Consider the following 25,011-nt stretch of genomic DNA (forward strand, 5'->3'; position numbering starts at 1 on the left):
GCGTCGCGCCGGTGTCGCGCCGCGGCCGTTGCCGTAAAGGGTCGCGCGTCGCCGTAAAGCGGAGGTGGGCGCACTAAGATGGCGGCGGCTGGGCCCGGAGCCGGTGGCGGAGGAGCAGGCGGGGCCCGGGTCTGAGGCGCGGCCGGAGCTGCCGGGAGCCGGGTCGGTGCGGGGCCTCCGCGCTCCCCTCATCCCCCCTTCCCCTCTCCTCCTCCCCCGGTAGCGGCGGCGGCGGCGCCCCTCCCCCCCCCCGGCCCGGCGGCGGCTCCGGCTCCGCCTTTTGTGGGCGGGGTCTTCTCGGGGGGGCGGGGCTTGCGCGGGGGCGGGGGCTGCGCGGGCTGCGCCCCCTGCCCGGGGTGGGGGGGGGGGGCGCTGCTGTCCCCGTGTTGTCGCCGTCCGGGGGGGCCCTGCGGCCTCCCTGGGGTTGTCCTGATGGGGGGGGGGGGGCTGCTTCCTCCCCGGTGGCCGCGGGACGCGGGGGGTCCCTGCTGCCCCCTGCCCCAGAGCGGGGCCCCGGGGGGGGATTTCTGCCCCCAGGGCCAGTCCTTACGGCCTCCCCTGCGGGGAGCTCGGAGGCCCCTTCCTCCCTCCCCGGGGCCGGGTTCTGCCGCCCTTGTGGTGCTGCTGGCCCCGCAGCGGGTCCCAGGGGGGCCGCGATATTTATTTTGTCCATCCCTTTTGTGTCCCCGGGGCTTTGCAGTGCTGGGAAGGGTCCCCAAGATCAGACACCCCCCTCACCCCCCGCCAAGGGACAGGAGCGGCCGGACCCGGCGCTTTGCGGCTTTAACCTCTCGTTTCCGTCAGTTGCCAGCGCCCCCCGAGCCCCGGCACCGCCGCCCGCCCCGGGCAGGAGAATCCCGTCCTCCGCACGGGTGAGTCCCAGCGCCGCATCCCCCGTCCGGCGGCTCCGGGCGCTGCGAGCGCTTCGGGTGTTCGCGTTTAAAGTGGTTTCTCTTGACGCTGCTGCCCCGTTTCCTTCTGCCCGGGGATTCCTCCTCCGTGCGGTGCTTCATCCTGGTGCTGTTCCCTCCTCCTCCTCCCCGAGCCCCGTGGGCTCCTTTCTCCAGGTATCCAGGTGTGTTGGGGCTGGGATGGTTGTGGAAAGCTGGTGGATGCCGTGATCCTCGGCCGCCCCCGCAAAGAACATGGGGACTGATGTGTCCTTGGTCTCCTATGGATGCTCCAAGCTGGGGGGAAGGATGGCAATTCTGGATATCTGCTTAATTGCAGGTGGGAGGCTTCTTAATTGGTGTAATTATGAGGACCTGTCAGGCTCGCTGGCAGCTCTCTAGTTAACCAAAGCTCTCCAGGACTTTTCCATCAGCAGCTTTTGAGGCCCAGCGAGGTGAGATGAACTTTCTGAGCCTTGCCAAGCTTCCCCGAGTCAGCCAAGTGTCTCCCACAGTAAGGGGCATTTTTTTTGGGAAAACTGTTAGTTGTCAAAGCTTTAACTGAGAGTTTAAACTACCTTTTGGCCCCTCATTGGGGAGCAAAGGCTCTTTCTAGAGCTGCGGCCTGCACACGAGGTTGCCCTAGTCCAGGTCTGATGAGGAAACTTTCCTTAAATAGAAGAGGCTCAAGCCAGCCCTGTGTGACACATGTGCGGGAGGGATCCAGTGTAAACAGGGCCCCAAGGCCACAACCAAGCGCCTTGTGGCCCTCCCGGTGTGACGGGGGCCGGCAAAACAGGGGAGGGTTGAGAAGGTACCTGGCGCCGGCAGCGCTGCCGTTATCTCCTTTTGCTCCCTGTTTCTGCTGTTTTCGTAGCCCAGGCGCAGCCTGGATGCTGAGCGCGTGTTGGAGTGTTTACGTAGCTATGTAAATATTTTAATGACGGTTCTTGGGGCCGGAGCACGGCGCGCAGCCCTGGCCCGCCGCCCGCGCGGTGTTCGAGGGCTCCCGCGAGCGCGCGGGGGACTCGGTTCCACGTGCTCCGAGCCTGAGGGATGATCCTGCCCAGATGTTGGCTCCCGGGAGCTGCCCAAGTTGAATGTCAGCTCCTGTAGCGCCTGTTTGCCCTGATCTTTAGAATGAACCAGGCCCCCGTGGGCTGCTTTTAGTGGTTTTCGTGATTCGGAAGAGCGTGGTCTGTGCCCTCGAGGGATGGGCTTTTGATCTGGGCATCCAGCGGAGCGAACTGGGTGAAAACCCCCTTGTACCATCCCAGCCGCTCCCGGTGCCACTCGTGTGCGGGGCTCTGGCTCCTGCTGTGGACACGAACGTTTCCTTCGCGGGTCTCTGGGAGGCTGCGGTTCCCCGGGGACCTTTACTGCCTTCTTGGCACCTCCTTGGTGTCCCGTGGCCCTGGCCACGCTCCGCAGGCTCCGTTCTTACCTCGGCAGCGCTGCTTACCCTGCTTTTCCCCTTCAGCAGAGGAAGACTGCGGTGTTTCTGGGGCATCGCATCCTCCTTTTGGGGCAGAACGGGCTATAATGGATAATGCTCCAAAGCAGCGAGGCCGTAGCTGCCACGCAGGGGATGAGGACGGGCCGTGGGGTCCATGCCACGACGCAGACCCGGAGGAGGAGAGTCCAACCCTCGGGTATCATTCGGGGCTCAAAGCGGCCGGCAGACTCGTGCGGCGCTGGCGGAGGACGACACCGTTTCCCCTCCGCAGTGTCTCCGAGCGCTGCCAGAGGGAGCAGTCTTTCCCTAACATCCATCCCTCCTAGGCAGCCGAGGGCCCTTTCATTTCGTTTTCTGATTTGCTTTCCTATTTCCCAGCAAGGTTATAGCCCTCTGCTGTGGGTGGATGAGACATAAAGTCAGACTAATTATTCGGTAATGGATTCCTTTCCCCTCCTTTCCCTTGCGAGTGAATTTCTTGTTCCTCACCTTCGTGGAAAGGCTGCTGTGAAACGGCAGTAATGATGGAGCTGGACTGGCGATTTGTGGCAGAGGGAAGCAAAAGTCCAAAGGGAGGTTTCGTGAGCACATGCTATGACTCTCCCAAGCCTTTGCGTTAATGAGAATAAGAGTAATTGCCAGGTTTCGAAGGCGTAACCGTGTGGTGTGGCGAGAGTCGAGCTCGTGACGGACTCTCTGATCTCCTTGGGCCTCCCTTCCCTGCAGAGCCCTGTTGGTGTCCGGGGCACTAGCACCAGCCCTCAGAGAGCAGCTGGGGTCAGTGTGAAATGCTCACGGCCAAAATATTGAACAAATCTTCCCCATGGCACAAAAGGTCCCTTTCTAGCACAGCTGCTCAAGTTTCTGTCGTGTGACGTCGCCTCAAGGCGAGGACGAGCCAAGTCAAGCTCCTAAATCACTTATTTCTTAGGTGGGAGTCGCGCTTTCTCTTAGCTTGTGAGTGATAAATACGGTTGGGTCAAAACTTTTTGCCTTCTTCGGCCTGTGGCTGGTTAGGGGCGAAGCTGGTGTTAATTCCTGATCCAGCACGGATTAATCTCCACGGTGTTGGCTGTAATGGGAGTTAATGATGGCTGCAGCTTTCCCGCCTTGTGGAAACGGGGAGCTTTGAACAGGCTCCCTGCCCCCCGGTTCAGAGCAAGCAGCTAAAGCCCGAGTATGAAAAAGGATGGCTAAAAATAGAAGGAAAGCAAAGGCCTAGCAAAGCATAAATAAAATGTTATTTTTTCCTCCCCCTTGGCAAAACCTCTGCTGCTCGTGACTCCGACGTGTTTGCCCCGCGCGGCGCGGTTCGGCCCGGGAGCCGCTGCAGGCCAAACTGGGTGCCGCGATCCCGGTTGTGATCCCGGGCTGGGAAGAGCCGCGTGGAAGCGCTGCCTCCCGCGCGGAAACTTGTCCCCTCCGACAGCAGCTCGTGCTGGTTTTAACCCCCGTGTCACCATCGAGGGCCGAGCAGGAGCGTAGGGCTGGTGCACGGGCGAGCAGGGCTGTCCTGGGAAGCTGCAGTTGTTTTTTTTTTCCATGTGTCCTGAGGAATTACTAAATTCCTAAAAGCAGGTGTCCGGTGAAGGGGTCCCACGTGCAGCACGTAGGAAAATGCTCCCTCACCAGCACCAGGACTCCGGGAGCATTCGGTGCACGAGAAGGTGTTTAAAAATCTGTCGCTGGGGTTAAAAAAGCCTCTCGAGCAGCTCCACACTGGCTGCCTACGGGCTGCAGGTGCCAAGTTTCTCGATGTTGCGGCTTGCTGCATTCCCAAGCTACCTTTTTCCCCATCTGCATTTCAGATCCGAGCTGCTTCCACTTGTGCCTCCCCGGGGTGCAGCGCGTTCTCCGCGCTTACGGACGTATTTTGTGCAGCTGTCTTGGCGTAGAGCAATTACTGCCAAGCGCAAGTCAATAACTCGTCGTTCCTCTGAGTGTAGCTGAGGATCTGGAGCTCCAACACGAGCGTTTTCTGGCTCCTGGTGGAGCCCGGGTGGCAGGTGGGAGCTGCAGGCAGGTCCTGGGAGCCGGAGCGACCCTGCGGGCAGGAACGCCGGGCGCCACGTGAAACCCTCCGAGTCGCCAACCCGCTTCCCCATGAACTCGGTGCCGCTTTGGAAATTTAGGCAAACGGGAGGAATGTTAAGCAATGCCTGGGCCGGCTGCGCGGCGTTCCGAGCTCGCGTGCCGGCGCGAGTCCACGCGCCAGGTCCGCTCCAACGTCTCCCTTCTCCGTCTCTTGCCTTCAGGGTGACCGCGCAAGAGGAAAAGATGTCGGATAAAGGGAGCAGCATGGATGGGAAGACGGACACGGTGAACGGTAAGGGAGCCGGCAGAGACCCCCTGTGCTTAGCCCTGTGCCAGGGCCACGTTGCCCTCGTGGTTTGGGTAGAGGCAAGGCGACTGCAGGGGAGTGTTTCTCCAAACAAGACATCGTCAGGGTGGCTTTGCTTAGCAGGTGCATTAAACCTCTTCATGGAACACCAAAAAAAAACGGCCGCATCTACCAAGCAAAGCGTATTGCAGAGCTCGCTAGTGCTGATCAAACCGCTGAGCATTTGAGGGAGCTGGTGAAGGTGCCAAAAGGTGCCTGGGTCCCCATCTTGTCCCCTTGCCAGTGTCTGTTCTCACTTCGTTGCTCTTGATTCAAGGAGGGAGCCAAGTGCTGCTCCCAGTGCAGCTGTCCCAGGGACTGGACCTCGGCCTGTGCCCCCTTTGGCCTCCAGAAGGGCTCGGGATCCCCAGAGCAAGAGAGCCCCGTCCCCGCTGCAAGGGACAGGCCTGGGCCTCGGAGCCCTCCTGAGCTGCATCTCTGGGAGCAGAGATCTGCTAAAACCCTCGCCCAGGAGATGGGGCAGGGGCTCAGTGGAGCTCCTGCCTCTTCCCCTTGGTGATATGGAAGGAGAGAGGGAGAAGCAGGAGCAGACGGGAGCTCTCTAGGTCTGAGCGCGTGGGATTGCTCAGTGAGGAGCTCCCTGTGCTGTCCGTGCTGTGCAGGCAGTTTGTCCAGCAGCCCGGAGGAGATGTCAGCTGAGGAAGGCCGAGAAACCTCCTCGGGCATCGAAGTGGAGGCCTCTGACCTCAGCTTGAGCCTGACGGGAGACGACGTGGGGCCCAACCGCACCAGCACGGAGAGCCGGGACACGGACACGGAGAGCTCGGCGGAAGAGAAGGACTCTGACAGCATGGACGACACGGGCCACTACTCCATCACCGAGGAGAGCCGGGCGCACGAGCGTTCGCACTCGGAGGAGGAAGAGGAGGAGGAGGAAGAGGAGGAGCAGCGGTCGCGCCGCCGCGCGCAGCGCAAGCGCGCCAGCCACGAGCAAGACTCGTCGGATGACGAGCAGGCCCTGGAGGACTGGGTGTCCTCGGAGACCACGGCGCTGCCGCAGCCCCGCTGGCAGGCGGTGCACGCGCTGCGGGAACGGGAGCTGGGCTCCAGCTCGCGCTTCGTCTACGAGGCCTGCGGCGCCCGCGTCTTCGTGCAGCGCTTCCGCCTGCAGCACAGCCTCGAGGGCCACACGGGCTGCGTCAACACCCTGCACTTTAACCAGCGCGGCACGTGGCTGGCGAGCGGCAGCGACGACCTCAAGGTGGTGGTGTGGGACTGGGTCAGGAGGCAGCCGGTGCTGGAGTTTGAGAGCGGCCATAAGAGCAACGTCTTCCAGGTGAGGAGGGCGTGTGGGGACGGGCCGGAGATGCGGCGGAGCTGGGGTCCCCTCTCGAGGTCCCCTGGCCGGGGCTGGCAGCTGGATGTGATGTCGTCTTTGCCAAGAGCTTCCCTGCTGCCCAGCTCTGCTCCGCACTGGTCTCCCGACCCTGGTGGGGTGGGAGGTTTGGGAGCAGCCCTGGGGCAGGAGCTGTGTCCGGAGGGGGACGTGATGTCCCCCCTGCGAGGGGCAGCCACAGCCCTTCTGTCAGTGCCAGAGGGGGCCCGGCCAGGTCCTGCACAACCTTTACTGCCACCGACCATGTGTCAGACAGCGCCCTGCGCTGCCGGGGTCTCTGTGAGGGTCCTGGCTCCCCACGTGGTAATCGGAAGCAGCTGGGATCCGTGGATCTGAGCCTTCTGTGTGTCCAGCACGTGTGTTTCCGAGCCTTTGGGATTTGGCAGGGTGGGTGTCGTACCCATCCAGGGCACTGTCCTCGGTCCGAGTCCTGTTTTACTGACCCCGCTGTTTCTAGGCACGAGCTCACGCCCCGGCTTTGAAAGCGCCGCGTCCGTTTGCTCTCTTCTAGGCCAAGTTCCTTCCCAACAGTGGCGACTCCACTCTAGCCATGTGCGCTCGGGACGGCCAGGTCCGAGTGGCCGAGCTCTCCGCCACGCAGTGCTGCAAGAACACCAAGCGCGTGGCACAGCACAAGGGAGCCTCGCACAAGGTGAGCCCAGACCGGCCTCTGGACTGCGGCACGCAGCATTTGGGGAGCCCTGTAACGCCGTGGGGGTGTCCCTGAGCCGTGGTGGTGTCATATGTCCTCTGAGAGGACAAGTTCCTCTTGGGCAGTAACCCTTGGGGACAGGGAGGAAGGCGTTTGCCCTTGGACAAGGCTAAAACATAATGAACAGGGTTTCTGTATCATCTGGAGACTGATGAAAACTGCTTTTACTGGGTATGGAGGGCTTGGTGCTATTTTGCTGTCTGTTGATTGCTAATGGTCTGCTGGGAGAAAGGGGTCTTACCACCTTGTTAGGTAAAAAGGGAACCAATGCCCAAGTATTTATCTTCCAGCTGGCCCTAGAACCGGATTCTCCATGCACTTTCCTATCAGCAGGTGAAGATGCTGTAGTCTTCACCATTGATCTGAGACAAGACCGGCCCGCCTCGTGAGTATTTCCCTACCAGCTCCCGCTGCGAGACCCCGTGGAAGGGAGCCCTGGGGGCCGTGGTGCCCTCCTGGGAGGGGGCAAAGCTCCACTGCGTAGGGCTGAGTCCTGGAGCTGGGCCCATGCTCGTCTGATGGCCCAAAAGTGGGAAAATGTGGGGATTTGGGGCTGTTAAATCTGTCTTCCATGAGCTGCATGGGACAAGGTCAGAGCACAGAGCTGCCAGGCGCCTGGTCCGATCCTCCTCCGTCTAGCAGGAGGGTATGGATATGAACCTTTCCAACTAGATAGTGTCTTTGAACCCTCCATCCTCCACTGGGATTAGGACCTTCAGGCCCTATTTAAATAGGGCGTAAAAATCGAACCTGTGTGGCAGATCCTTGTCCCTTACAGGCTGCTGTGGCAGCTGCCCAAGGCTGCCAGTGTGACACCGAATTATCCATCCCAGAGGCAGCACCTGCCTCGCCTGGAGGCCTTGGCTTTTCCAGGTGTAAAAGGCCGGGAGAGCTGCTCCCGTTCCACATTAGCAAAGCGCCTGCTTAATTACAGCACTTAAATCTCTCCTCACTGGCAGGAACTTGGAGCTTGTAGTTTGCTGGGTTCTCTCATTGCCCGAACACTATTGTAGTTAATTGGAAAGCAATAATTAGTGAGCAGCCGGGTATTATGGGTTAAGATCCAGCACACATCTCGGAGAGATCTGTCATTTCTGACAAACTTCCAAAATAAATCCATAACGAGTATTAAAACAGATGCCTGCTTTTGGTATCGTAGTACTTTTCCAATACAGCGGAATATTGTTTTGAAGATGATCCTCCTTAAAAGTGAGGACTTCAGAGCTTGTCTCCTGGTGATTTGGTTTTTATTTGTATGTGCAAGCGCTTTGGTCGACAGCCTTAAAACCATCTGTTTCATAAGCAGGACAAAAACTACCGGGGCGTTTCAAAACAATTGTGTTTAATCTTCATCCTCCCCCTGCTCCTTTATTAGCAGGCGCCATTTGGAAAGGAGTTTGTCAGTCAGCAAGTTGGAGTGGGTCTGTGGCTCCTTTTCCCTCTTTTTTTTCTTTCCTGGAGATCCATGCTGCTGTTTGGGTTTGATGCTTGCAGGGAATTGTCACCATAGGAATGTGAAACCACTCCGGAGGCAGGGATTGCAGGCAGACCGTAGGCAGCTCCCATCCTTCGTTAAGCCGAATGGTATAATTAGAATAAAGAGGAGCTTTTTGAGCTTGCTGTTCCTGCTCGAGGATGCTGCCTCGGTTTGTGTTCATGTCTGCAAAGCCTAAACAGCAAGCCCAGGCTCTTGGGGGAGGGTGCACAGTGTGTGTCAGGTTTTGTAAAATGTGGCCCTGATTGTGGGGAGATGGAGATGGGCAGAAATAAGAGCAGAGCTGTTCCGCTTTGGTGCTGATCTGGTGCTGTCCCTGCTGCCCCATCACACTTGGGCTTGGACAGCGAAACCCTTCAGACATTTTGGATGAAAACACCAGAGGATGATTTCACTCTGCGTTATTTGATTCATAGACAGAGCATGTGCTCGCTTCAGTTTGGAAGCAGATTTTTATATATATATATATTTTTTATTTTTTTTCCCTGGGAGTGAGTAAGAGACTCACAGAGCTCCTGCATTTCCCATCTGGACCCTGTTTTGAATTTGAGGTAGATTTTTGTTGTTGTTGTTAGTCTTTTTATTCCTTGTCTCTTAAAGGAAACTAGTTGTGACAAAGGAAAAAGAGAAGAAAGTGGGTCTGTACACCATCTACGTGAACCCGGCCAACACCTACCAGTTTGCTGTGGGAGGCAGAGACCAGTTTGTGAGGTGAGTCTGGAGGAACCTATGAGGTCTGGAGGAACCTTGTGAGGAACCTATCCCGAGCCCTCAAAATGGGCTTGATCATCCCCACAGGGGCTCTGCTAGTGCCCCCGGGAGCTCTCAAAGCTCCCCTGTTCCCCCAGAGCCACCCGTGGCTTGAGTCAATAATGCCTCAAAGGACTGGTCTCCTGTAAGTAGTATTAAGATGAGTGGGATTAAGAGAGAAGGATTTGGATTCTTTGGGCTTTAGCTCTGTGATCCACTCTGCAACCTGCCTGAGGTTGGGAGATCCTTCCCTCGGGAACGAGCTATTCTCCTAATGAGCTTCCGAGAAATCTTCTCTTGGTCCCCAACCAGCAAGTAGTGCCTGGTGTGCATCGGAGATGAGGTTAAGCTCAGGGAGGGTCTTAGTTTCAGCAGGATTGAGCTCCTTATGTGGCAAATGCAAGTCCCCCTCCCTTCCCTCAGTGCACAACCCTCTTTCATCCCGTGCAGCATCTACCTCACGTCCTGTTAGCTTAAAACTGTGATGCTCTTTCCTTCCTTCCCTTGCTTTCCAAAGTCGCTCCACTCTGTGGCCCTCAAAACGTTCAGGGCAGGAGCCTCCCAGGCTGGACCTGGTTGTCTCCAGGTTTGTGGCCCCCCTGCTCCCTTCTTCAGCACCGATCTCTCATAGAGCTCATGGGTTTGAAGTTGTAACTCATCTGGCATCTATTTTCAGCAGAAATGAATCGTGTGGTAGGTTCACGTGTCCGCGGTGAGCAGCTCCGACACAGGCACCTGCTGTTAGCTGAGCTGTTCTTCCCACCCTTGGATGCTGCTCGGAGTAACCAGCTCCACGCTCAATCCTGAGCTTGTCTTTCCAGTGCATTCAAGCCAGGGCTGGCTCATCCTTGGCCAGGAGACTTTCAGGAAGGGATGCTGAGCTCCCTACCTAGGTGTGCTGGAGCCAGAACCAAGGGTTTTTGGACTAGCGGCCCTGGATTTGGATGCTCTTCAGCCTTGCGAGGCTGAGCGGAGCCGAGGCTGTTGTTTGGCTTCCCGGGGACGTGTGGGGGCTGCTCGGGGCCGCTGCCGACGCTGGCTCCAGCTCCCCGGTGCGCCCGGCACGCAGGCGGCCTCTCCCCGCGTACCGGCTGCGGAAACATCCGCGTGGGCTCTGCGGAGAGCCGCGGCCGCGGCGGCTCCTCGCAGGGTTATCCGCGGTGGTCGCCCTCGGCGCGATGCGGCCCCGCCGCGTCGGGGAGGTCAAGCGCGGCCCCGCGGCGGGGCGAGCGAGGGGACAGCCGCGTCCCCTTCGCAGAGCTCCGCTGTGACACGGAGCCCCACGCGCAGGTCGCGGCCCGCGCACAGGCCGCCGCTGCCGTTGTCACAAGCCACCAAGCAGCGGTTCCAGCGTGATAGGAGGTGACAGTAAGCTGCTTTGGCTGAGGTTTCTCTTAACCCAGGCCACTGGGATCCCTTGGCAAAGACTGGAGCCTCCAGCCAATGTCACGGGCGGGTCTTGGTTCCCGAGCGGGTATTAATGCGGAGTCTCCATAAAAAAGCATTGTATAAAAAGCATCGTTCGGGTCTCGAACTCCTGCCATCCTTCCCGCAGGATTTACGACCAGCGAAAAATAGACGAGAACGAAAACAACGGCGTGCTAAAGAAGTTCTGCCCTCACCACTTGGTAAGCGGCTCGGGGAGGGGCCGGTGGGGACCCCGCCGCAGTGAGTGACACAAACGGGTCTCCCGCCCGCAGCGGTGCTGCCTGTGCCAGCCCTCGCCAGCCACGGCGCCCCTTGCCCAGCTCCCACACCGGGCCCCGAGCGACGCGCGGGAGCCCAAAATGGGGCCTCGGCAAAAGCTCGCGCAGCTCCGCGGAGCGCTCCCTCGGGAGCCCCGTTTAGGAACGCTTGCTGGCCGAGCTGTTCCAGGCTTCCTGCCTGGAAAACATGCAGAGAAGCTCAACAAACCGCCTGGCTTCTTTATTATTTTTCCTTTTGTTTTTTTCTCCTCTTGACCCTGATCTTCCAGCATCTATAAAATGCCATCTTGGCTTAGGATAGCACGTTGCATTTATGGCCTGGCTCTAAAGGCATGGCAAAAGAGTAACTCTGAAGCAGCACGTGCTCAGCATAGGTGTGCTGGGGGTCAAGGCCTTTTTTAGGGAGGAGGAGATGGGATCAGAGCTGTCCATGTTTTCCGTAGGTAAACAGTGAGTCCAAAGCTAACATCACGTGTCTCGTGTACAGCCACGACGGGTCAGGTGAGTAAGAACTCCCTCGTCCCACTTGCTCTGCGGTCCGGGACAAAACCCAGCCCTGTTACGGTGTCTTGAGGCTCCCGGATATCTGCAAAGGAAATTCCAGGCCGGAGAGGGGAGGAGAAGTCGCTGCACATGGGAGGAATGTGCAGCAACCTCCGCGCGATCCGGCGAGCAGCCGTGCTCCAGGCGCTTCCCGGGGCCGCGTCGCAGCGCGCCGAGGCCGCTCGATACTAACGCCCCTCTGCCTGTCCCTCTTGTCTCGTGCCAGAGCTCCTGGCCAGCTACAATGACGAGGACATTTATCTCTTCAACTCCTCTCACAGCGATGGAGCCGAGTACATCAAGAGATACAAGGGACATCGCAATAATGCCACTGGTAAGGGCCACCCGGGAACCAGGGTCACTTGCATTCTCCCTTTTCGGCAAGCGGAGCAAGCACTGGGCCTGGGGACTGTCCCCAAGTGACCGTTAAACCTTCCCATCTGCATGTCCTTAGTGCAGGAGAGCTGAGTTTTACTGAGGCTGCAGAGGGCCGTTTCTCCCTCTTTTTTTTTTTTTTTTTTTTTTTGTCCATACTGAGGCTTTGGGGCAGGTTGGATTTGGGGGACCATCCCCAGAGCAGAAGAAAAATTGCCTTGAGCTCATTTCTGCAGCACCGCCTGTTTCGTCTTCCTCTCAAAGACTCTTAACACAAACTATTGGGCTTGCAAAGAATGAGCTATTATGTGTCTGGGGACGGAAGAGATCCACTCCGGTAACCTTGGAAACTCGCTCGCTGCCAGGGAGGAAGCGAATTCATGGCAGGGAGCGCTGCCCGGCTCCTCATGGCCTCAGGCTGCTTGTTTCTCTCCCTTTTCAGTGAAAGGTGTCAATTTTTATGGCCCGAAAAGCGAGTTTGTGGTGAGCGGCAGCGACTGTGGCCACATCTTCCTGTGGGAGAAATCGTCCTGCCAGATCGTGCAGTTCATGGAGGGAGACAAGGGAGGAGTGGTGAGTTTCTGCTGGCACAGCGCGCTCCAAGTAATGGTCACACTAACGAGCTCGCCCTCATTATCCAGACCACGTTTGGCACCCACTTGGGGGCTTCTTACCCTATCTTGGCCTGAGCCACGTGGCCCTGCCAACTTGCTGCTGTTCTGTGTGTCCCTGTGGATTCCTAACGAAATCCGAGCAAGGTTCCCTCGAGCTCTCCTGTGTTTCGGGTGCTCAGCATGAAACCTGCTCCCTCTGCCCTGAGAGGTGCCGAGGGGAATCCGGGATGCTCGGGAATCCGCTGTGGATGAGGGCTGTGGCAGGCGGGCAACAGGGATGGGGCCTGGGCAGCTTCGAAATAAGAAATTGCTGTGTGGAAAGGGCTGGGCAGGGTAAGGTGAAGGCTGTGGGTCAAAATCATCCTCCTCCTCCTCCTCGTCTCGAGGGTTAATTAAAGCAGTATCTAGGAGAAGCCAAGAGGCAGAGGAAACACATGAGCAGAAATGGACTTTGCAGAGTTCTCCCAGCCCCGAAAGGCCCCGGAGCTGCCGCTCGGATGCCGGGAGCTGCCTGGGCTTGGCCGCTGCTCCCCGGTGGCTCCGCAGCTGCGGCCTCACCGCGTCCAAGGCAGGAAACGGCTGCAGCTGCTCCGGGCTCGGCCTTTCCCAGGCTCCGGGCCCGGAGCGGCCGCGTCCCGGGCGGCTGCTCCAGCTGTGCCAGCCGGGGATGCTCCTGGAGAGCTCGTTTGGAGAGCTTGGTGCTCTGCCTTTGGGATGCTGGGCCCCGTGCATCCCTAAAACCTCACAGTGCACGTCCTTCCCCGCTCCTGCCACCTGAATCCGCTCTCCTGCTCCACGTTTGCTGCTGGGCTTTGGATTTCCCCTCCTTTTGCTGCTGCTCCAGACTCCCTGGCTGCGCTGGGCTTTAAGCGAGCGGCTGCCAGGCCGGGCCCGCGCGCTCCGTCAATTATTCAGGCATCACCAAACTGCCCGCGTTGGCTCCTCTCGCGGCGGGAGCGGCGCGGGCAGCCTCCGCCGCTGCCCTAATTCCGGAGCCGGCGCCGGCCGCGCGCTCCCCCCAGGTGAACTGCCTCGAGCCGCATCCCCACCTGCCCGTCCTGGCCACCAGCGGCCTCGACCACGACGTGAAGATCTGGGCGCCCACGGCCGAGAACCCCACCGAGCTGGCCGGCCTCAAGGAGGTGAGAACCGAAGGTGCCGCTCGCGCCGCGCTCACGGCGCTGCCAGCGAGCTCGGTCCCCGTCGCGCGTCCCAGGCGGGTCCCAGCACGCGTGCTGTGCCCCACGCGGGCACTGGGCGTGCTCCGCCGTCCTTGTCACCGCAGGTGATCAAGAAGAACAAGCTGGAGCGGGACGAGGACAGCCTGCACCACACGGACATGTTCGACAGCCACATGCTCTGGTTCCTCATGCATCACCTGCGGCAGCGGCGCCATCACCGGGTAGGTGCAGCCCGGAGGCCACCGGCCCCTTTTCTCCTCGCTGGCCACGTCACCCCAGTCCCCCCTTGTCACTTCGGGGCCACCGGCATGTGCTGCCACCGGCTCGTGCTCCGTCCCGCCGTGGTTGCCACCAGCCGTCCCCTGCCACCCAGGGGGGCCGAGCGCGCGGGCTCCCCGTCCCCTCGCGCCCTTCATCCCCTTCCTCTTCCTCTGGGCAGCGCCGGAGAGAGCGCGGGGCGCCCGAAGGCGAATCGGACGAGTCTCCCAGCTCCTCGGACACGTCGGACGACGAGGAGGAGGGCCCGGACCGGGTGCAGTGCATGCCCTCGTGAGGCCCCCTCTCCCAGCCCCCCGCCCCCCCAAATCTCTACTAACACTTTGGAGCTTTTTATTGACATATTACAGCCCCCTCCCTTCCCCACCCTTGTAGCCCTGCTGCGCTGGGGGGAAAAGGTCCCAGGGAGGGGGCACGGGGGGGGTCCATCCCCTCCGCTCCCGGCGGCCCTGGGGGGAATTTGCAGGATTTTGGTATTGATTTTTCCCGGGGGGAGCCAGGCTCCCGCTGCCCCATCCCACGAGCTTCCCGCGCCTTGCGGCCACCGCAGCCGCTCCTCCCTTTTGCTTCCCCCCCCCCCCCCCCCCCCCGTTTTTTTTTCTTTCTTTTTTTCGGGGGTGAAGGGGGGACAGTTTGGACCCCCTGTCCCGTCCCCCCGGGGCCACGTCCCCCTCCCTCCCCGCCACGGGGGCGTTTGCAGAGAACTGCTTGTCTAGTTTGTACATATCAGTGATTTGCACTTGGTTTGCCCCCCCTTTCCACCACTCCCCACCAGTCCCTTTCCAGCCCCCACTGTCCCCTCCTGTCACCAGGGGACCAGGGCATCCACCATAGCTCAGAGGACACAGGGAAGTTCCTTTAACTTTTTTTTTTTTTGGCTGTTACTTTTAAGGAAAGGCTGTTACTTTTAAGGAAAGGCTGTTACTTTTAAGGAAAGGCTGTTACTTTAAAGGATTTAAGGAAATCTCTTATTTTTTTGGAAGCTATGGCAAGGATTTCCCTTCTCCACCCCATCACTGGTTAGAGGCCTAATTTTATATGTATTAAAAAATAAATTGAACTCGGATGTTATCAAGTTAAAATTATTGTAAAAGTTTGAATATATATTATATATAAATGCAATAAAAACCAATGGAGAGATGCGGCTGCTGCGACTCTGCTTTGGGGGGTCCCTTGGGGTGGGGGCTGTGTCTCCCCTCCCTGTTTTACCCATTTTTGCTGCGTTTTCACCCACGTTGCTTCCCCCTTACAGAGCCACGAGACCCTCCGTGCTTTCATATTCATCTATTTATAAGATATATGTACACACAGTTAGCGCGGTCAGAGCAGGGGGCACCGGGGCGGGGGCTGGCAGGGGACAGCGCAGGGTCCCCGTGTTCCCCCCTGTGGCCACCAAGGGCTGAGGGGCACCCACGGGTGCCAGCTCTGGGGCTGGGGGCGGGGGGGACACCTCCGTCCTGTGCCCCCCACCCATGGGTGCCCCCTGCCAGCACGTTCTCTGCCCCCCCCCGCACACTCTTGCCTTGCAGGGAAGAGGGGGGTGACCAAAAACAGTCATTTTTTGCAACAAGAAACACATAGGGCGGGGGTCTCGGGTCGGGGGAGTGGGATACAGGCCCGGTACTGGAGACAATAAATAGATAAATAGGGGACAGCGGGGGACACAGGGGACGGGGGGACACAGACGAGCCGGCGGCCGCACACAGGCGCTCTGCGGGTTTTAGCTTTTATTAAATAAAATATATTAACATAAACTCTCTCCGGTGCCCCCCCCAGCTAGCCCTTGATGCCTGCCCCCCCCCCCACCCCGGTTAGTAGCTAGAGCTGCTGAACCCCAAATATCCCCTTGGGACCTTCCCCCCCAGTCCAGTGTCACCCCCCAACTATGGCACTGGGGGGGCCTGGGAGCACCCCCCCCCCCCCCCCAAAATCAATGTGGCTTTTGGGAGGGCCCCTCCCCATTCAACATTGCCACCACTGGGGGGGGTCACATCTCACTGCCCCCCACAATGTCACCTCCTCAACCCCATCCCATGGCCACCCATTGAGAGTGGGGGGGGTGCAGAGCACCCCCCCCACCGCTCCTAATGGACTGAGGCCTCACAAACTCACTCCATCCTCTGTCCTGTCTTTGGGGGGGGGGCAGTAAATACCCCCCCCACTCCCGCTCTCCCCTGTCACAACGTGCCCTGTCCTTCGCCCCCTCCCCTCGATGTCCTCTTGGTTCCTGTCCCCCCCCTCCATGGCGTTGCCGTTGGGGAGGGGGGGTCCCAATGCCCGTCCCCCACCCCAGTGGGTTTTTTTTGGGGGGGGGATGGGGGGGTGCGGGGTCCCTGGGAATAGCGAAGCCCCCCCACACACACGCACACACACGCAGAGCCGCCCGGGGGGGGCCGGGTTAGTGCCCGTGGCGGCCCCCCCCGCCCCCGGCCCGGGGCTGGGAGGGGCGGCGGGGGGACACGGGGGCCGCAGCCTTCGTCCTCCTCCTCCTCCTCGCCCCCTGCTCAGGCTTTCTTGGGCGGGGGGGCCAGCTTGATGATCTCCTCTTCCGAGGGCTGCCGGATGATGTCTGCCGAGACAGGGGGGTCAACGGGAGCCTCCGTGTCCCCCCCCCGTGACAGGAGGAGTCGGGGTGGGGGGGAGTCCTGGCACCCCCCTGGGTGACAAGGGGGTCCCTGGCATTTTCTTGGGTGACAAAAAGGGGGTCCCTAGCACTGTCTTGGGTAACAGGGAGCCCCTGGTGCTGCCCCGGGGGACAGAGGGGTCCTGGCACTACCGCTGGGGACAGCAGGGTCCCTGGTCCAGCCCCTGGGGACAAGGGCAGCCCTGACACTGCTGTAGAGGTCCTGGCACTGCCCTGGAGGACAAGGGGGTCCCTGGAGTTGATCTCATGGTTTTAGCACTTCCCTTGGGGACAGACACACCATGGCCATGCCCAGGGTCACAGGAGGGTCCCTGGCACCGGCCTGGGTGACAAGGGGGTCCCCGCGGGTTCCCACCTTTGTACTTCTTGGCGCTGGGAATGCGGGTGAGCTTGGTGTCCACCTCGTCCTCCTCGGAGATCTTGAGCACGTGCGTGCGATACTGCACCACCATGGTGAGCAGGTCGGGCCGGCGCGAGATCTCGAAGATGTGCTCGATGTAGGACAGGTCGTCTGCGGGACAGCGGCGTGAGCACGTGCAGGAGTGCACAGGAGCATGCAGAAGGGTACAAGAGCACCCAGGAGCATGGAAGAGCACGCAGGAGCGTAGAAGAGTGTGTAGCAGGGTGCAGGAGCATAGAGAAGCGCACAGGAGCATGCAGCAGGATACAGGAGCACTGAGGAGCATGCAGCAGGGTGCAGGAGCATGGAGAAGCGCACAGGAGCATGCAGAAGGGTACAAGAGCACCGAGGAGCACACAGGAGCATGCAGGAGGGTGCAGGAGCATGGAGGAGCATAGAGGAGCATCCAGAAGCGCACAGGAGCGTAGAGGAGCACACAGGAGCGCACAGGAGCATGCAGCAGGGTGCAGCAGCATGCAGGAGCAGGCAGGAGCGTGCAGCAGGGTGCAGGAGCACCAAGGAGCATGCAGCAGGGTGCAGGAGCGTGCAGGAGCGTGCAGCAGGGTGCAGGAGCACTGAGGAGCATGCAGCAGGGTGCAGGAGCAGGCAGGAGCGTGCAGCAGGGTGCAGGAGCACCGAGGAGCATGCAGCAGGGTGCAGGAGCATGCAGGAGCATGCAGCAGGGTGCAGGAGCACTGAGGAGCATGCAGCAGGGTGCAGGAGCAGGCAGGAGCATGCAGGAGCGTGCAGCAGGGTGCAGGAGCATGCAGCAGGGTGCAGGAGCACACAGGAGCATGCAGCAGGGTGCAGGAGCAGGCAGGAGCGTGCAGCAGGGTGCATGCCAGGAGCACCAAGGAGCATGCCAGAGTGTGCGGGAGGGCACTGCAGGGCCCCAGCAGAGTGGGGATGGGGGACTGGATGGGGACGGGAACAAGGGAAGGGCACAAGGACCCTAGTGGGAACATGGCCTGGGACAGGAGACGGGAGTAGGTGATACGGAGCGGGAGTAGGGATGTAGATGGAGGCTGGGACAAGGTCTGGGACTGGAAGCAGGACAGGGGTGGGGACAGGACAGGGGATGGAGATTTAAGGCAGGGAACAGGGACCAGGACTGGGGATAGGGGATGGGGTGGAGACAGGGAAAGGGACTGGGACAAGCAGGGCAGCAACAGGGTACAGAGACCAGGACTGGGGACTGGGGACAGGGACTGGGATTAAGGGACAGGAAGCCATGATGGGGACAGGACAGTGATGGGGATCAGGACGGGACAGGGATTGGGATCAAGGGACAGAGATCAGTGGTGGGGACAGAACAGCAATGGGCACCAGAACACGGGACAGATATTGGGATTAAGGGACAAGGACCGGTGATGGGGATGGGCGTCAGGCTGGGGACCATGATAGTGACAACAATCGAGGCAGGGGACAGGGATCAGAAAAGGAGACCAGGACAGAGAAAAGGAATTGAGGCAGAGGACAAGGACACGGATGGGGATCAGGACAGGGATTGGGGTGGCGGACAGGAACGAGGGGCAAGACAGGGGACAGAGATCAGGGCACAGAGATGGGGAAGAGCAAAAAGACAGGGATCGGGGACAGGGATGAGGGAAGGCGAGCAGGACAGCAAAAAGGAAGCGGGGCAGGGGACAGGGCCAGCGATGGGGACACGGATGGGGCTCACCCTTGTCCAGCTTGCCGTGCTGCTCGAGGAAGGCGAACCAGTGGTGGCTGGTGGCGATGGCCTCGCTCTGCTCGCTCGGGATGTCCTCCTTGCACGCGCACTTGAGCTGCTCCAGGTCCTCGGCCGTGATGTTCTGCGCCAGCTCCTCGCACAGCCTGCGGTACTCGGCCATGGCTGCGCGGGGACACGCACGTCACGAGCGGCCCGGCCTCAGCCTCCCCCTCCCGCGCCGCGCGCCGCTCCGCTGGCCCGTCACTCATGTGACGCTCATGGGATGTGACAGGGCCGGGGCCATGGGCGCCCACGCGGCTGCACGCGCGCCCGGGGGCTGGCGCCGCCCGCCCCCCCCATCCCCATCACCCGCCATCCCCCCCCGTCACGGCCACCGCTGCCGCCTTGTGTGGGGGCTCCCCCCTTTGCACAGTTCTGCTTGCACACTCATGTGGCCTTGCACAGACCCCCCCCACCTTGTACAGATCCCCCCTTGCATGATGCTGCTTGCACACTCATGTGGCCTTCAACAGACTCCCTCTTGCATGATGCTCCTTGCACACCCACCCTGCCCTTGCACAGACCCCCCTTCCTTTGCACGGTGCTCCTTGCACACTCATCCTGGTCTTGCACAGACCCCCTTCCTTTGCACTGTGCTCCTTGCACGCCCATCCTGGCCTTGCACAGATCCCCTTCCTTTGCACCGTGCTCCTTTCACACCCATCCTGGCCTTGCACAGACCCCCTCCCTTTGCACCGTGCTCCTTGCACACCCACCCTGGCCTTGCACAGTCCCCACTTGCACAGAGCTCCCTTCCTGCCCATGGGGGGGGTTATCCCCGACCCCCCCTCGCCGCCATCCCTGGTCCCCATCACCGTCTCTCCCGTTGAGCCGCGGTTGCCGTGGCAACCACTGCCCAAGGACGCGTTTGCTGTAGCCCCCGGTGCCCCCTTCCTTTGGACCCCCCCAAAACACCCCAACCCCCTCGGGGGCCCCAGGGCACACTCAGCCCCGCCCCAGGTGGCAGGGACACACATGGGGGGGACACACATGGGGACACACGTGGGGACACACACAGAGCGTTCGGCAGAGACAGGCACGAAGCACAAGCTGCCAGGCACACGTACACCCACCCGCCCGCCCACACGCACACACACGCGGCACCAACACCCGCACGGGGCAACAGCCCAACTGCGCGCACCGCCACACAGCCGGGCCCCAACACACCCACGCACACCTACCCGGCACGGCACACACCCGCACACCCACCCGCACACTCGCACCAACACCTCCCACCTGCCGGAATCACCGCGAGGTACAGGCGCCTCGAGGTCCCTGTCACTCCAAGGCTGGCACTGCCACCGCAGGGTGTCCCACACACCGTCCCCACCTGAGGATGTCCCTGCTGCTGTCCTCCCCCTGGGTGCCACATGTCACCCACACTCAGCACCCTCTCCCCACCCCCCTGTCATTTGTCCCCACCCCAGGGTGAGTGGCATCCCCCACCCCTGGGTGCCACCTGTGCCAGGTCACCCTGGGGTGTCCCCCCCCACTGTCCCCACATGGCTGGGGGTGGGGGGAGGAAACAGGGTCCCCCGCCACCATTCACAGGGTCTATGCAAATCGCCTCATGAATATGCACGAGGGGCGGGGCCCCAGCGGCCATTCACAACGACCCCCGGGGGGCACAGGGAAGCGGGGGGGGGGGGGGGGGGGCTGCCCTCTCACCCCCAACCCCCCCCTCGGTGCTGGGGGGGGAGGGGGACTCCTGGGCCCCCACAGCGGGGACCCCCCCAGACACGACCTGCCCCCCCCCCTGCAGTCGCTTGTCGCAGGCTGGGGCAGGGGACACACGGGGCTCGTGACCCCACCGGGGTCCCCGTCCCCGCCGCGGTGGCTGCACGGGGCGGGGGGGGAGGCAGGATGCGGGGAGGGGGGGCAGGATGGCGGCTCTGGCCGCCGTTTTCCTTCCTCCCTTTGTGCTCCCGCTCCGTCCATCGAGGCTCGCACAGGTGCGGGGGGCACCGAGCCGGACGCCTGGGCCCCCTCTTCGAGGCGGGCGGGCACGGGGCGGGGGGACACGCGGGCCCAGGACGCCTGGGCTCCATCCCGGGATTTGGCCGGAGGGCAAGGGGGAGCTGCCCCTCCTCCCCGCCCCCCCCCCATTTTGGGGGTGGCCACATTGAGGGGGTGACAAGAGGCCCCCAAGGATGGGGGGAGCCGGGGAGGTGGGGACGGAACTCGGGGCCCGGATCCGGCACAGCCAGAGCCGCTTGGCCGGGCCCAGTTTCCTGCGGCCAGATGGAAATAATCGGGATGGGGAGGAGGCGGCGAGGCCGGCGCGGCCCCCCCGCCATTCCCTTCCCCCCTCCTCCTCGGCCTTCCTCCCTCCATCCTCTCCCTCACTCATTCCCAGCCCTCCCCCCCTCCCGGCCCCGGTCGCTTTCACACCCCACCCCCGTCGCCATCACCCCCGGCCAGAACAAAAGCCCAGGGGACAATGAGCCGGGGGACAAGGGGCCTTTGTGCAGCCAGGGGACAATGGCAGCGCTGACACGGCGGGACACGGCGGGGACACAGTCACCCTGCCCCGCACCCCCCATCACCCGCGCTGGGGGGGAAACTGAGTCACGGCCACAGGCGTCCGGCACCGCATGCACCGAGTTGGCGGGTGCTCAGCTCGGCCGCCACAAGACGGGCGGGGGTGACAGATGGCCGTGCCCGCTGTCCTCCGACCCCTCCCTAGATGTCACCCCCTCCTCCCCCGGGAAAGGCAGCAGGCAGAGGCGGACGCCTGGGCCCACCCCAGCTCCAAGGGGTCCCGGGAAGGGGGTGATGGAGACGGATCCCTGGAGAGGGGCGATTCCTGCTTCCCGCCCCTAGTGCCTCAGTTTCCCCTCTGCCGGCAGGACCCGACTGGAGGCCGTGGGACGAGGACGGGGACGGGGGGGTGGCAGCACCAGCCCCCCCAGCACCCACCGGATTGCGCTGAGCTCAGCGCCGGCGCCGTGCCAGCCTGGGCACGACGTCCCCACGTCCCCGCCACGGCGGGGGGGGACAGCCCGGCCTGCGGACGGGGGGGCACTGCCTCGTCCTGTCCCCCCTTCCCACATCTGGTGGCTCCCGGCACCTCGTACAGGCACGTGCAAGGCACAGGCCGGGGGGGGGGGGGACATGTGGCACATTCTGGGGACAGGGATGCACTGGGGGGGGCCATGAGCCCCCCCAACCTGCCTCAGTGCCCCCCCCCGCCCTCTCCCCCCGCACCGTGTCCACTTGGCCGCGGCCGGGCCGGAAACGCCGGCTGTGGGGGGGGAAATGACTCGTGTCCCCCCCAGCCCTCCCCTTCCTGGGGCCGCGGGGCGGAAGAGGCGGCTCTGGCCCAATGGGCCACGCCGGGCCGGGCGGCCCCGGCACGCGGCTTCCCCGCGTGTCCCCGTCCCCCGGGGCCTCCTCTTCCTCGAGTCCCCTTCATCCCTCTCCCACAGGCACTCTGGGGCGTCGGGACCCCCCGGTTCGGATGCCGTCCTGCTGCCATCACCCACCGCAGCATCGTTGCCCTCATCCCTCCCAGGGGAGCGGGGGAAACTGAGGCATGGAGCCATGGAGCTGGTGTCGCTGTCACATGCATTCCCCCACACACCGTGTCACCACTTGTCCCCGTCCCCAGTCCCCATGCCGATATGGCTGTTCTGGGGGGTGGCACTGAGGGGACCCGGTGGAGATGCAGGACTGGGTGGCTCTGACGGGACACGGTTGAGAAGAGGATTGCGGGGGTATCAAGGGGAGCAGGTGGCATCGAGGGGACGGGGTGGAGATGGGGGACGGGGCTGCCATCATCCCCAGTGGCATCGGGGGGACTTGGGAGGAGACAGGGGACACAGTGCCCGGGGCACCAGATGGCATCCAGGAGACAGAGCAGCATCAAAGGGACCGTGTGGGGATGGGGGACACTGGCACTGGGTGACATTGAGGATACCAGGAAAGATGGGTGACACTGTGCCCGCCTCTACTTGGTGCCATCAAGGGGACTGGGTGGGGACAGGGACCAGCCTGGCATCGACGGGAGCAGCTGGACATGGGGGACCAGGGGTCACCGAGGGGACCGGCAGGAGGGGAGGACCCAGTGCCCCCCTGGGTAGCACCAAGGGAACTGACAGGGCCAGAGGGACCAGATGGCACCAAGGGGACAGGAGGGGGGCGCCCAGGGGACCCTGCCACGAACTTGGGGATGCCATAAGGTACCCGTGGGGTGACATAACCCGGGGAGGGGGTTCATCGGCCCTGCCCCTGTCCCCCCTCCCCCGCGTGGCCACGGGTGGGTCACGGGTTCGGGCCCTCCCGCGGGCATCAGATTGAAAGGGGAAGTGCAAGGGACAGAGGGGACCCGGGGAGGGGGCAGACACGGAGGGGGATGGGGGGGTCCGGCACCCCCTTAACCCGGGGCGGGGGGGGGGCAGGGGGGCATCCTGCCCCGTTAACCCCTTCCCACCCGCAGCCGGGCAGGGAGGCGCGGGGGGAGGCCGGGCTGGACGGAGGCTGCCCGGGCCCCGCGCGCGTTACCGGGCCGGGGGGGATGTCCCCGGCGGGGGGCGCCTTTACCGGGGGGGGGTCTCAACCGGGACGGGGGCGGGGGGAGGGGGGCACCACGACCCTTACGGGGGAGGGGCAGCCACGACGGGGGGGATTAGCGGGGGGAGGGGGGCGCCCCGGGGGTTCCGCGGCCCGGCGGGGCGCGCGGGGCGGGCGGGGACCCCGGGCAGCACCGGGACGGGGCGCGGGTCCCCCCCCCACCACCACCCCGGGATGCGGTTCCGGTGGGGCGGGCAGCGCCCCCCCCGCGGCGCCCCGCACTTACCGGCGCGGGGCCGGGGCCGGTGGCGGGGCCGGTGGCGGGGCCGGGGCTGCGCGGGCGGGGCCGGGGCCGGTGCCGGTGCCGGTGCGGCCGCTCGGTGCCGCGCGGCTGCCGCTCTGGCCGCGCCGGGCGGGGCCGCGCCGGGCGGGGCCGCCTCCCGCCGCCGCCTCCCTCCCCCGGGGCCGCCCCCGGCGCCGCCGGCACCGGCAGCGGGAGCGGGATCCGCACCGGGATCCGAACGGGGAGCGGGATCCGAACGGGGAGCGGGATCCGCACCGGGAGCGGGAGCCGCTCCGGGAGCCGGGGCCGCCCAGGGCCGCACCGCTGGGGGGGTCTAGGCCGCCATGAGTGTGAGTGTGTGAGCATGTGAGTGTGAGTGTGAGTGTGTGAGTGTGAGAATGTGTGAGTGTGTAATATGTGTGTGAGTGTGACTGTGGGGGTGAGTGTGAGTATTGGGGTGAGTGTGGGGGGGATGCGCAAGCGCAGGTCAAGGGGCAGTGTGGGGGGTGCTGAGTGTGAGTGTGCGCGGGTGACAGCATGCGGCTGTGCCACCCCCTGGCACCGCCGCAGGGTGGCCGTGCGAGCGAGGTGGCAGCACGGGGGTGACTGTGCGAGTGGGAGTGCGATGATGCGGGGTTGAGTGTGCAAGGGAGGCTGGTGGTGCGAGTGTGAAGTTGGGGTGAGTGTGCGAGCGAGGTTGCCGTGTGCAGGTGACTGTGCGGGGGATGCAAGTGGCAGTGCGAATGTTGTCACTCGGCTGCACACGGGTGTGAGTGCACGTACCCTGCGACTTGACCGTGCGAGCGTGACGGTGTTGTGAGGCTGTTGGTAGGACGGTTGTGCAAGGTGCAGTGGAGGTCAGGGAAGGACACACACACGTGCGGTGGCATCATAGGGTGGGCAGAGGTGCGAGGGGCCCAGGGTGGGCCGTGTTATTGAAGGGACTCCAGCCACGACCCCCGGCCGTGTCCTCCCCCCAACAAGGTCCTGGGAGGGGGCAGGAAGAGGAACTGGCTCCAGTTGGGCCTTTCACTTCCCCCCGGCCTGGGCCAGGGTGGTGCGTGGCAGGAGATGAGTGTGCAAGGCCTGCGGTGGGGGTGTGAGTGGGGGCTGCGGGTGTGCAAGGCCTCATGCAGGGTGTGTGTGGGGGGTGCAAGTGTGCAAGGGTACACAGTGTGTAAGTGTGCACAGAGGTTGTGAGTGTGCATGGGGGTGTGGGTGTGCACAGGCGGTGTGTGCAAGGCCACGTGCAAGGCGTAAGTGTGCACAGCGGGTGTGCAGTGGAGCGGGTTGTGTGTGTGAGTGAGGGGGCCTGTGAGTGTGCAGGGGTGCGTGTCTGGGGCTGGCGGGTGTGCGAGAGTGAACAGTGTGCGCCGGTCACAGCGCGCAGCCCTAGGGGACAGGTCCCGGGAACAGGCGGCGCTTCAGGCGCGTCACCCGCGCACACACCCGTCCCTGCACACTCATACGCGTGTGAGCGGGTGGTCTCTGTGCATGGGTCCCCTCATGTCCCCCTGCACATGTCTCCATGGCAGTCCCCACTTCTGCAGTGTCCCCATCGCCACAGGCTTGTCATCACCTGCCTGGGTGTCACCATCCCCCCATGTGTCACCATCCCTGTGGTGTCACCATCCGCAAAGTGTCACTGTCCCTCCCACCCAGACGTTTCCCCTTAGCAGGACGTGGGAAAGCCCAGGGAAACCCC

The 25,011-nt window shown here is 62.7% G+C and overlaps 2 protein-coding genes across 2 annotated transcripts; one reads left to right on the forward strand and one right to left on the reverse strand.

The window, feature by feature from the left end:
• The first annotated feature begins 4,587 nt into the window (after window positions 1–4,587).
• On the forward strand, window positions 4,588–14,060 carry DCAF8 (DDB1 and CUL4 associated factor 8). The gene is made up of 12 exons (XM_088529843.1): window positions 4,588–4,672; window positions 5,350–6,023; window positions 6,595–6,735; window positions 7,086–7,180; window positions 8,891–9,001; window positions 10,596–10,668; window positions 11,190–11,247; window positions 11,516–11,623; window positions 12,107–12,237; window positions 13,301–13,420; window positions 13,564–13,680; window positions 13,899–14,060. The coding sequence occupies exons 1-12, from the start codon at window positions 4,624–4,626 to the stop codon at window positions 14,010–14,012; spliced, it is 1,791 nt and encodes a 596-aa protein (XP_088385969.1). The 5' UTR covers window positions 4,588–4,623; the 3' UTR covers window positions 14,013–14,060.
• Window positions 14,061–16,178: 2,118 nt separating this feature from the next.
• Window positions 16,179–23,417, reverse strand: PEA15 (proliferation and apoptosis adaptor protein 15). The gene is made up of 4 exons (XM_088529836.1): window positions 23,310–23,417; window positions 18,461–18,634; window positions 16,735–16,890; window positions 16,179–16,304 (listed from the first exon to the last, which is right to left on the reverse strand). Exons 2-4 carry the CDS (start codon window positions 18,630–18,632, stop codon window positions 16,240–16,242), a joined length of 393 nt encoding a protein of 130 aa, XP_088385962.1. The 5' UTR covers window positions 18,633–18,634; window positions 23,310–23,417; the 3' UTR covers window positions 16,179–16,239.
• Between the last annotated feature and the right edge of the window lie 1,594 nt (window positions 23,418–25,011).

This window comes from Tinamus guttatus, unplaced genomic scaffold (genome assembly GCF_059628265.1).
Source record: "Tinamus guttatus ecotype Peru unplaced genomic scaffold, ASM5962826v1 Tinamus_guttatus_pri_ptg000350l, whole genome shotgun sequence".
Classification (NCBI taxonomy): Eukaryota; Metazoa; Chordata; class Aves; order Tinamiformes; family Tinamidae; genus Tinamus; species Tinamus guttatus.